Consider the following 12,355-nt stretch of genomic DNA (forward strand, 5'->3'; position numbering starts at 1 on the left):
AGTAGTGGTGTGTTTTAATGTGTTCTGTTGGACCTACAGACAGTTAGATTAGTAGTAGTGGTGTGTTTTAATGTGTTCTGTTGGACCTACAGACAGTTAGATTAGTAGTAGTGGTGTGTTTTAATGTGTTAGTAGATTCCTGTCCTCTATTTAATTTCAGTCTGTTAAATAGAACAGCCTCTCTGTAATGTCATTCTCTCTCTAACCACTAGAGGGCATCAGAACCTGTTAAATAGAACAGCCTCTCTGTAATGTCATTCTCTCTGTAACCACTAGAGGGCATCAGAACCTGTTAAATAGAACAGCCTCTCTGTTATGTCATTCTCTCTCTAACCACTAGAGGGCATCAGAACCTGTTAAATAGAACAGCCTCTCTGTAATGTCATTCTCTCTCTAACCACTAGAGGGCATCAGAACCTGTTAAATAGAACAGCCTCTCTGTAATGTCATTCTCTCTCTAACCACTAGAGGGCATCAGAACCTGTTAAATAGAACAGCCTCTCTGTAATGTCATTCTCTCTGTAACCACTAGAGGGCATCAGAACCTGTTAAATAGAACAGCCTCTCTGTTATGTCATTCTCTCTCTAACCACTAGAGGGCATCAGAACCTGTTGAATAGAACAGCCTCTCTGTAATGTCATTCTCTCTCTAATCACTACCTGGGGGTATGTAACTCATGATACCTGGTGACTTCACACCTCTAAGGGCTTTCCTCAAGATATGCAATGTCTTCATTAGTATTACCAACACCAGAGACCATGGTGGAGAGTGTTGGATCAAGCCTGGACCCGAGGACACCAGAGATCATGGTGGAGAGAGTTGGATCAAGCCTGGACCTGAGAACACCAGAGACCATGGTGGAGAGAGTTGGATCAAGCCTGGACCTGAGAAATGTGAGTGTTAACTGATAATTGTTTTTAAATCAAAATTGTTTTAAGCGTTCATTGTAGTTGAGTCCCAGTCAAGGATCACAATCATGATCTATTTGGTCAGAACAAACTTAAAGGTTGAGTCAGCGATATGACATAGATGCACAAAGTAAACAGCATAGTGGGTCAATTTCTACAACAACTAAGAGTGTTGGAGCACAAGGCTAAACTTCTCCACTGTTTTGGTCCCGTGGCTACCACTCTGTAAGAGAGTGAAGAGAACCCTTGCACATGGGCAGATACTGTGTGTGACTGTGTGAGAGAGAAGTCAGGCATCTTGCTCATCACAATATCTGTGGTGCTGCTCGTACATCATCATTTAGCTGACTCTACCTTTAAGCTCTCATCCTAGGATCTACCAGAAATCAGACCCCAACATCTACAAAACATGGACCAGAACGATGTTGTTTCCTGCTTCCACAAACATTAATTAATATAACACTAATGTCAGATTACGCTATGCTAATGAGTGTACATTCTGAGGCTGTTGCTCACTTATATTCATTTTTATTACAAGTCTATTTAATAATTATTCATTCAATATTCCATGAGATTGTCCATTTTAAATAACTTCTTTTGACTTCAGGGATTCCTCAGAGCTGTAAGACTTGTGTCCATGTTGAGGTAAGTCATAATGTCAATTCTTACTTTTACATACCTGCAGGAGTCAGGCACAGTCTCAAAGCGAGGTGTGTACTGACCAACCATTCATACTGGGATATAGACAATCCTGTGTTCTGCTTTAGTAATATAAACACAGTCTCAAAGCCAGGTGTGTACTGACCAACCATTCATCCTGGGATATAGACAGTCCTGTGTTCTGCTTTAGTAATATAAACACTGTCTCAAAGCCAGGTGTGTACTGACCAACCATTCATACTGGGATATAGACAGTCCTGTGTTCTGCTTTAGTAATATAAACACAGTCTCAAAGCCAGGTGTGTACTGACCAACCATTCATCCTGGGTTATAGACAGTCCTATGTTCTGCTTTAGTAATATAAACACAGTCTCAAAGCCAGGTGTGTACTGACCAACCATTCATACTGGGATATAGACAGTCCTGTGTTCTGCTTGTAGTCATGCAGGATTTTAGCTGTTGTCATATTTTGTAATTCGACCGTTTAATTGATAAATCACGAGCATTCCATGTAACATTGAATAAATACATTAGATTAGTTACTTTGGTTAATGGGCCAGTTTCCCAGACACAGATTAAGTCTAGTCCTGGACCTTATAGAACTTTCTATTGAAACTTCCATTGAGCATGCTTTTTAGTCCAGCACTAGACTCAATCTGTGTCCAGGAAACAGGCCCCATATGTATTACTGACATGCTTGTCCTTGTTCAGGACTCCACACACTGGCTTCAGATTGAACCCTTGACTTCCACTGTCCAGGGAGTGACAATGTTCAGGTAAAATAACTACTTTTAACATTTCATTCCACTTGCTAGTGTATTTCCCCATTACCTTTGGTAAAAGTCTTCTAATCCAACCTCTCCGTTTGACGATTGACCCTCTCTACCATATCTTGTTGTTGCACTCAGGCACAGGACACCCAAAGGGAGTTATGAGTGCACAGTGTCTGGGCTCCGCTGGCTGTGTGAGAGAGATGTCATTCTGAACTATCACTTCAGGAACTGGGAACCCTACAGTCAACTTCTGAAAGACATGCAGTACACACAAGGTGGTCCATTGCTGGACATCACTATGGAGTTAGGTGAACTGGAGGAAGTTCATCTGCCACACTGTGTCTGTTTAGGTAAAACCATATAGAAATAGTATTCAGAAAGACATTTCCATGTAACTGAGTTTCACTTCCTGAATGAATGAATGAACTATTCTGGGAGTTTGAGTTTACTGTGATATGGTACTGCATATTCTTTGTGTTTTAGTTGGATGAATAACACAATATTTGTCTTTCTGTCTCCTTTTTATTGTGTTGTTCAGGGACCAACCCTTCCCTGAGGAATGAGATGAAGATTCTTCATGTAGAGGAACATGGAGTGTCTTTAGAGGAAGTGCATGAGGTCACCAGATTCCATGCTAAGATTCTCCATCCCAAGTTCTCACCTATCTCTCACTGAGATTACTGTCTTGGAACGTAGATGTCCACTGTGAGCTGATGCTCTATCTGACAGTGAAAAAGGAAACACTAATTCCACGCCTATACCTGTTCCCCAGTAACCCCGGCCAAATACAGGTGAGGTATCATTATTATAGAGATGACCTTAACTAACCAGTGGTGCAGTTTATGTTGACACTCATTAAATGAAGATAAGTGTGTTGCTGGTTTTCTGAATAATGTTTGAATTAGACTATACATTGACTGGCTGTGTATTCCATGCCTCGTTTCACAGGCTGTGGAACAACAGTAAAAGTTTCAAGGGTCTTCAAGGATTCTCATCTCAAGACCAGAGCAGTCCTTCAAACTGAATAGTTCCTTCAGACTGAACATTCCCTGTTCTACCTCCATCAATCCACCGGTACAGTTTTAGTAGACTAAGAACATGAATCTGACATTAAGTCACATTTCTATGCATTGATCTCTCTCTCTCTCTCTAAATCTCTCTCCCTCCCTCCAGAGGATTCATCTCATACATAGAGACACCACACCAAGCTTTTTCAGGGCGGTTGTGAAAATGACAGGGATTGACATTGAGATGGAGTTATTCAGTGATGATGAGAGGACAGTATGGAAAGAAATTGTATCACGAGGTAGGAGCACATGTCAATCATCACTTTGTACTTTTGTACCAGATGCTATTTATAGTGATATAACCTCATGTTGTTTATCTTTCAGATGAGTTCATCACTGACACCCATTCAACAAGTAAGTAAACATGAGAGTTTACTGTGCATTAGGAAAGTATTCAGACCCCTTGACTTTTCCACATTTTCTTACATTACAGCCTTGTTCTAAAATGGATTCAGTTGTTTTTTTTCCTCATCAATGTACACCCAATACCCCATAATGACATCACAATACCCCATAATGACATCACAACACCCCATAATGACAAAGCAAAAACAGGTTTATTAAAAATAAAATATCACATTTACATAAGTATTCATACCCTTTACTCAGTACTTTGTTGAAGCACCTTTAGCAGAAATTACAGCCTAGAATCTTCTTGGGTATTGTAACGGTTTTGACTTGAGGTTATCGTTTATAGGGGTGCCAGGTAGGTTGTGCCTACCAGAGGAAATATTGGTTTCTCCTTTTGGTTTGTGGAGGGAATGAGTCCCATCTGGTCCGTCAAGTCTACACCAATACAAAGGACTCATGTAAAAGTCAGGATGGAAATACACTTTTCATAAACCCTTAAAACATTGGAAAGAACCTCAAAAACAACTATTCTTTTGCGTGGGTTGTATCAACAACAAATGATCACACACACACACACAACAATATAACAACGATGAGCTTTAAAGAGCTCTGGTTCCTCCAGAAATGTCCTGTACCTCGGGCCTAAAGAGAGTCCAGCCCGGTAAACAAGTTCAGGGAACTCAAGTGACCTTAGTCACGCAATGTTTGTCCGTTCATACCAGTGTAGCGTAAACCCAGTGTCAATCATACTGTAGCGACCCGCACAGACAGTTGTGGGTTATGTGTTAGGCTATTAGTGGGTTGTGTCGTACTTACCAGTGTTCGCGGGGTCATGCCAATCAACCTGCTATCTGCCAATCACGGGATTGCCTGGAATGTTCGGATACCGGGCAGCCTGGTGGTTGGCGGAGTGGCGTGAAGGGGGGTTGGGCAGGGGGATGGAGCATTGGAAGTTAAGACCGGGTTTAGCCATTGTTCTCTCTCTTACGTCTGGGCTTCACAAGAGAAGGCCACGGTTCGTTTTGTAGTGTACCTTTCATTTATTTTGCGTGGGCTACGGCCAAACAGTAGCCTGTGTTAAGTTGTGTTAATAAACCGTCCATTCGTGAACTCCATCCTCTGTCTGGACAATTGTTCCTTCATGATCTAGTCAGGTCATTACACTGGTGTCAGAAGTAAAAACGTGTATAGAAGTTAGCCAGCTAGCTGACGTCGGTGGCTAGCTAACGTGGGTGAGAACGGGGTTGAAAATGCTTCAAGGGAATCCAAAAGTGACGGTGGAGGTAGGGGACGGTTATGGCCAAGGAGGTGCGTGTGCATGGACGTCGGAGGATCTGGCTGAGGAGATCGCCAGGGCGTCGGATCCCAGAGGCCGCTTGAGGGAGGACGTTAGAGTGATGGTGGCTGAAGCGGGCATGAGTGCTTCGTCTAACGTGTTTCGCGCGTATTCTGGTGGGCGGACCGAAGGGGTGATGTCGACGCGGCGGGACGAGGAATCTGGGGCTCGGAATGTAAACAAACATGGCGGCGCCTCAGCCCCCGCTGCGTCCGTATCCGTTAAGACCCCAAAGTATTCCGGTAAGGCGGATTGGGAAGCTTTTCATGCTCAGTTTGAACTGTTAGCTCATTTTAGGGGGTGGTCGAATGAAGATAGGGCACTGCAGTTGGCTTTATGCCTGACGGATGATGCTCTGGCCTGTTTGTTATTGATTAGCCCCGAGGACAGACGCGATTATGGTGCCTTAGTGGGAGCACTGAGGAGGCGCTATGGACAGTGTGTACAGCCCGGGCTGCTGCGCTCCGAACTGAGTAATAGACGCAGGCAGCCTGGAGAGCCTCTACGGGTGCTAGCTAATGACATTGAGAGCCTCTCTCGGCGGGCATATGCTCACATGCCCCCCTACGTGCAGAGCGAGCTAGCACGGGACCAGTTCATACAGGCGCTTTCTCCTACGGAGCTGCGCATACAGACCCAGCTGGCTCATCCTGAGTCATTGCAGATAGCCTTGGAGATGGCTTTGGAGAGGGAGCTGGTGTGGGCTGGGGCTTCAGCTGGGTCTTTGGTGGGGGCGCAGGGAGGCAGACCCTCTGGGAGAGCTGGGGGGCAGAGCAGCCCAGAGCCGGAAAAGCCTGCATGCGTGGCTGATATGACAGAACTCATTCGTGCTGTGTCGCTACAGGTGGAACGAAACACGCGCCGGGGTCCCCGGGTCTGCTGGGGTTGTGGCCAGACAGGCCATCTGCGCCGAGATTGCCCCAAGTTCCCCGGAGCTCAGGGAAACGGCTCGGGGTCCGCATTGACCGGGTAGTGCGGACCCCTGGCTTTCTATCCCAACCACCACCATCTTCTTCAGGAGGAGCCCACCGGCCCAGACGGGGAAGCAAGGCTCCACTTCCCCAGAAGCAGACGTGGGCAAGCGGACGGAGCCTGTTGTCGTGGTGGGCCGGACCTGTGTTGGGGACTTTTGTCATGTCCCTGTCACTGTGGAGGGGTGCCCTGCTCTGCCCTGGTGGACACTGGGTCCACAGTAACCCTGGTGAGGCCAGATATTGTACCAGGTTGGATTCAGTGTGAGCCCACAACTGTGCAGCTCCGCACAGTCACAGGTGAGCTGGCACCCATGAAAGGGAAGGGAATAATGACTCTGACAGTAGGGGGGCAGGACTGTGCGTCATCCCGTGTGGGTGGCGGCTGTGCAGGACCCTTGTATCCTGGGGTTGGACTTTCTTAGGAGCACAGGCTGCCAGTTAGACCTAAATGGGGGCACACTGAGCTTCCAGGGAGGGCCTGCAGTCATCATGGCCCCCCTAATATCACATACACTCAACCCAACAAACCCTTTACTCCAACAGTTAAAGCAGCAGAGACTCATCGCTGCCCCCCTCCTCCACATCTGTGTGTGACTTTTCCCCAGCCCCCTGTCACCTACGGCTGTGTGTTACATTCCCCCAGCTACCCCCACGACACAGCCCTCCGTGAGCCCGGGCCGCACCCCCCAGCCCAGCTACCCCAGATGGGAGAGGAGAGGACACTGTCTGCAGTGAGGGAGATATGGGGAGGAACTGTGTTGGTCTTGACCCTGAGCAGCAGGAACGGTTGTGGCAGTTGCTGTTTGAATTCAGAGACAGCTTTGCGCTGAGTGAGGGAGAGGTGGGTCAGACTCATCTGGTGCAGCATGAGATCGACACAGGTGATGCTCGACCCATCAAGATGCGTCCCCGCCGTATCCCGCTGGCACGCCAGGAGGCGGCAGACAAGGCTGTGTTGGAGATGCAGCGGGCAGACTTCATCGAGCCCTCAGACAGCCCCTGGGCGGCGCCGGTTGTCATGGTTCCTAAGAAGGGGGCAAGCTGAGGTTCTGTGCGGACTACAGGCGGCTGAATGAGGTAACCAGGAAGGACTCATACCCCATACCACGTATCGATGAGTCGCTGGACCTGGTTAGGGGTCCTCCTGGTTCTCCTCACTAGACCTCCGCAGTGGCTACTGGCAGGTGCCCCTCTCCCCAGAGGCCAGAGCCAAAACTGCGTTCTCCACTAACAGAGGACACTGGCAGTTCAAGGTCCTGTGCTTCGGCCTGTGCAATGCTCCAGCTACTTTTGAGCGTTTGATGGACAGGGTGCTGGATGGCATCCCCCGACAGCAGTGTCTGGTATACCTCGATGACATCTTGGCCCATGGCAGCTCCTTCCAGTCAGCTCTGGTGGCGCTACGGAGTGTGCTGGAGCGGGTGGCTGCCGCAGGTCTGAAGCTCCACCCCGAGAAGTGCCACTTCATGAGGAGAGAGGTGGCCTTCCTGGGCCACCGAGTGGGGAAGGAGGGGATCAGCACCATGGAGGACAAGGTGGGGGCTGTCCGAGACTGGCCCACCCCCACCGACCAGCATCAGCTGAAGAGCTTCCTGGGCCTGGCCTCGTACTACAGGAGGTTTGTACGGGGCTTCTCAAGCGTCGCTGCTCCCCTGAACCGCCTGCTGCAGAAGGACAAGGCCTTCACTTGGACAGGGGAGTGTGAGGAGGCCTTCAACACCCTCAAATGTGCACTGATCGAGGCCCCTGTGCTCGTCCCCCCTGACCTCACCTTGCCCTTTATCCTGGACACAGACGCGAGCAATGTGGGCATAGGTGGGGTGCTGGCCCAGGTGGGGCCAGAGGGGGAGAGAGTGGTGGCGTACTTCAGCAGAACATTTAACAAACATGAGCGTCGCTACTGTGTCACCCGGCGGGAGCTCTTGGCTGTTGTGGCTTCCATCAAACACTTCAAGTACTACCTGGGTGGCCTGCCATTTACTGTGAGGACTGACCACTCTGCTCTCCAGTGGCTCATGTCGTTCAGAGAACCAGAGGGGCAGGTGGCACGCTGGTTGGAGGAGCTTCAGCCGTATGACTTCACAGTGGTGCACAGGGCAGGGGCACGCCACTCCAACGCCGACGCCATGTCCCGTCGGCCCTGTACTGCGGATGGCTGCCACCACTGTGAACAGAGAGAGGGATGGGAGAGAGCGCTGAGTGCAGAGGAGGGGGTCTGTGCCACGGTGTGTCGGGTGAGCGGCCCTGTCTGCTGTGAGCTGCAGACTGTCGACGTGGCTGTGTTTTATTAATGTGCTGTTCTATAAACTAATTTGTGTGTTCATCAAGTGGCTGACTGTACAAATCCTCACTATCAGTAGCTGTAATTTGGCAGTAAGCCCAGATGTTGTTTTGAGAAGGAGATATCTCAGTTTCAAGGTCTCAGCTTAGAGAGAAGAAGCCTGGTGAGGTGTCGGTCTGTCAAATGTTATGAACCAGTATTGGTCTGTTAAATGTTATGAACCAGTATTGGTCTGTTAAATGTTATGAACCAGTATTGGTCGGTCACATGAATGGAACAAAACGGTAATGATTCATTAATTATGCTAAATCATGCAAATATAACTTGTCTGTGTATAGCCGTATATAAGACAACTGCTGGGTCTGACCAGGGAGAGATCCTGATTGACATGTGTTCTATGGTACATTGAGTTGGGTCTGACCAGGGAGAGATCCTGATTGACATGTGTACTATGGTACATTGAGTTGGGTCTGACCAGGGAGAGATCCTGATTGACATGTGTACTATGGTACATTGAGTTGGGTCTGACCAGGGAGAGATCCTGATTGACATGTGTACTATGGTACATTGAGTTGGGTCTGACCAGGGAGAGATCCTGATTGACATGTGTTCTATGGTACATTGAGTTGGGTCTGACCAGGGAGAGATCCTGATTGACATGTGTACTATGGTACATTGAGTTGGGTCTGACCAGGGAAAGCTCCTGATTGGTTGGAACCTCTCCAGCTCGCTGACAATAAACAATTATTCATTTCAGATTGACTTTGAGTGTCTCTGTGTGAAAGAATTTCCACTAAATGATTTTGAAAACACAATTAAGGGAATGAACTGGAATGATGTCTTGTCCTATACAGATGGGGAGGCTGATAGTCAGGCTAGTCAAAGATACACATCACCACATTGACATCTTGACCAAAGACCTTCCTTAGATTCTTTATGGGATTACAACTCACTCTGTCTGAAGGAAGTGAGGAAATGGACTCACTAAAGGGGATGGCTGAGATGGCAGAAAAGGCACGTGACCTCATCGACATGGTGTTGAGAAAAGGAACTGAGTCAAGTTCCAGGATGATCAACCTTCTTGGGGAGCTGGACCAATGTCTTACGAAAGGTCCAAACACACAGCCTCTCTCCTTCTGCAGCCTCCTGGAAGTGTGGATCTTCTAGCAGGAGGGTCAGTCAGTCCTCCACTAGGTACCTAGCTGGACCCCTATCTAGCAGGAGGGTCAGTCAGTCCTCCACTAGGTACCTAGCTGGACCCCTATCTAGCAGGAGGGTCAGTCAGTCCTCCACTAGGTACCTAGCTGGACCCCTATCTAGCAGGAGGGTCAGTCAGTCCTACACACATTCAACATAAATGTATTTGATGAATATATTGTACAGTGTTGACAAGTTAGAGTTTCATGAGAGAGACTGAATATCAACACAACCACCTCAGTCTATCAGCAGTTTTCTCAGTGAGAGCCTCACGTCTGGAACACATTGACCATTGAAGGACATTTAAGGAGCTGTGTAACCTGTCACCCCTTTACCAATGACTTGAGAGTGGCTGAAGGACATCTAACCTGTTTGGGATGGGGGCAGTATTTTCACGTCCGGATGAAATGCGTGCCCAAATTAAACTGCCTGCCACTCAGGCCCAGAAGCTAGGATATGCATATAATTGGTAGATTTCGATAGAAAACTCTAAAGTTTCTAAAACTGTTCAAATAATGTCTGTGAGTAGAACAGAACTTTTTTGGCAGGCGAAACCTGAGGACAAACCATCCAGGAAAAAAACAATTGAGTTCACTCTTTTCAATAGCTTTTCTATGGGAATCTAGATTTTTGAGGCATCTGGTTGCAGTTCCTATGCCATCCACTAGATGTCAACAGTCTTTAGAAATTGGTTGTTGTTTTTCTTTTGAGTAATGAAGAAGTAGCCCTTTCCTTTCTGAGTGTCGAGCCGAGTTGACTGTTTTGTTTGGGGCCCGCCCAGGAGCTCGCTTCACTTTCATTTTATCCGCTATTGAACACAGTATATTCCGTCTTAAATTTGATCGATTATTTACGTTTTAAAATACCTAAAATTGGACTATGAAAGTTGTTTGAAATGTTTGGATCAAGTTTACAGGTAACTTATTAGATCATTTGTAGTCATGTTGGGCGAGTTGGAACCGGTGTTTTTCTGATTCAAACGCGCCAAATAAATGGACATTTTGGGGATATAACGATGGAATTTATCGAACAGAAGGACCATTTGTGATGTTTATGGGATTAGGGTTAGGGCCAACAGAAGATCTTCAAAGGTAAGGCATGAATTATATCATTATTTCTGAATTTTGTGTCGCGCCTGGCGGGTTGAAATATGATTGTCATGTGTTTGTATGATGGGGTGCTGTCCTCAGATAATCGCATGGTTTGCTTTTGCCGTAAAGCCTTTTTGAAATCTGACACAGCGGCTGGATTAACAAGAAGTTAATCTTTATTTTGGTGCATTGCACCTGTGATTTTATGAAAGTTAAATATATCTAATAATGTAATTTGAATTTCGCACTCCGCAATTTCACCGGATGTTGTCGAAACGTTCCGCTAGCGGAACCCCCAGCCGTAACTGGTTTTAGGGAGCTGTGTAACCTGTCACCCCTTTACCAATGACTTGAGAGTGTCTGAAGGACATATAAGGAGCTATGTAACCTGTCACTCCTTTACCAATGACTTGAGAGTGTCTGAAGAACATATAAGGAGCTGTGTAACCTGTCACTCCTTAACCAATGACTTGAGTGTCTGAAGGACATATAAGGAGCTGTGTAACCTGTCACTCCTTTACCAATGACTTGAGAGTGGCTGAAGGACATATAAGGAGCTGTGTAACCTGTCACTCCTTTACGTATTCCTCTATCTCCATGGTAACCCCCTGAGCATGACCCTCGACCTTTACTGATCAGCCAAAGATGACGCAAATGGCATCATATTCCTGATGTGCAGAATCTCTGCAAATACATGTAGTACATGTCAATTAAAAGGAATGTATTTTGTGTGTCTTTGTATATACTGTGTGTGTGAGTTGGTCTGTGATTACTGTGATTAGTTCATGTCACGGCTTTCTGAAGGATCGGACCATAACGCAGCGTGTTCGTAGTTCCACATCTTTTTATTAATCGTGAAACTAAATGCAATACACCAACCACTTTAAATAACAAAACAACAAAAGCCGTAACGCAGAGCAGGCAAACACTACTCAAGAATTAACAACCCACAAAATAGAAAAGGAAAACCCCCTACATAAATAAGACCTCCAATAAGAGACAACTAGGACCGGCTGCCTCTAATTGGAGATCATCCCAATAACCCCAACATAGAAATAGAAATCTAGAACACCCACATAGAAACAGAAAGCAAGAAAAACACCCCCAGTCACGCCCTGACCACTCTACTATAGAAAATGACCCCTTACAAGGTTCAGGATGTGACAGTTCAATGTAACATCATATACTATACATTCTAATCAGTCTGTTTTGGGGCTGCAGAATCATTGTATATGATTGGTTACCCATCCTATCATGTTACCACACAGATGTGACTGACTAGCTCAGCAGTTCCCAACCTTTTCCATTCTGGAGACCATCAAATCACCGTCAAAAGCAGAAATAATATTATAACACTGATATTTAAAAGCATCAAAAGTAATGATTACTAGATAGATAGTTGTCATGGTAACAGCAGTAATACAAATAACAAAACATATATAATGCTACTATTAATAATAATAACAACAATAATAATAACTATCAACAGTATTATTGTAATAATAATACATTTTAGAAAACACTTTTAAATAACGTTGTTAATTAGATTAGATGAGTGTATTAATCACATGGACAGGGACTCAGATGTAATTGGTCACATGGACAGGGACTCAGATGTAATTGGTCACATGGACAGGGACTCAGATGTAATTGGTCACATGGACAGGGACTCAGATGTAATTGGTCACATGGGCAGAGACTCAGATGTAATTGGTC

General features: G+C 46.3%; 2 protein-coding genes across 4 annotated transcripts in view; one reads left to right on the forward strand and one right to left on the reverse strand.

Annotated features, from left to right (window-relative positions):
- Positions 1-12,355, reverse strand: part of LOC106597038 (NACHT, LRR and PYD domains-containing protein 12) — a 173,834-nt gene that overhangs the window by 78,084 nt on the left and 83,395 nt on the right. The window lies entirely within an intron of this gene.
- The window catches only part of LOC123744234 (NACHT, LRR and PYD domains-containing protein 12), a 294,132-nt gene that overhangs the window by 44,560 nt on the left and 237,217 nt on the right, over positions 1-12,355 (forward strand). The window contains exons 13-17 of one of the 3 annotated variants that reach the window (XM_045723043.1): positions 2,281-2,345; positions 2,478-2,692; positions 2,881-3,133; positions 3,291-3,416; positions 3,516-3,699. In XM_045723043.1, coding sequence (XP_045578999.1) covers positions 2,281-2,345; positions 2,478-2,692; positions 2,881-3,017 — 417 coding nt within the window. In that variant the 3' untranslated portion in view covers positions 3,018-3,133; positions 3,291-3,416; positions 3,516-3,699. Of the gene's footprint in view, positions 1-2,280; positions 2,346-2,477; positions 2,693-2,880; positions 3,134-3,290; positions 3,417-3,515; positions 3,700-3,733; positions 3,778-12,355 lie in introns of those variants that run through there. The other 2 variants (XM_045723044.1, XM_045723045.1) reach the window with 2 other exon arrangements.

The sequence above is a fragment of the Salmo salar genome, chromosome ssa08, assembly GCF_905237065.1.
Source record: "Salmo salar chromosome ssa08, Ssal_v3.1, whole genome shotgun sequence".
Classification (NCBI taxonomy): Eukaryota; Metazoa; Chordata; class Actinopteri; order Salmoniformes; family Salmonidae; genus Salmo; species Salmo salar.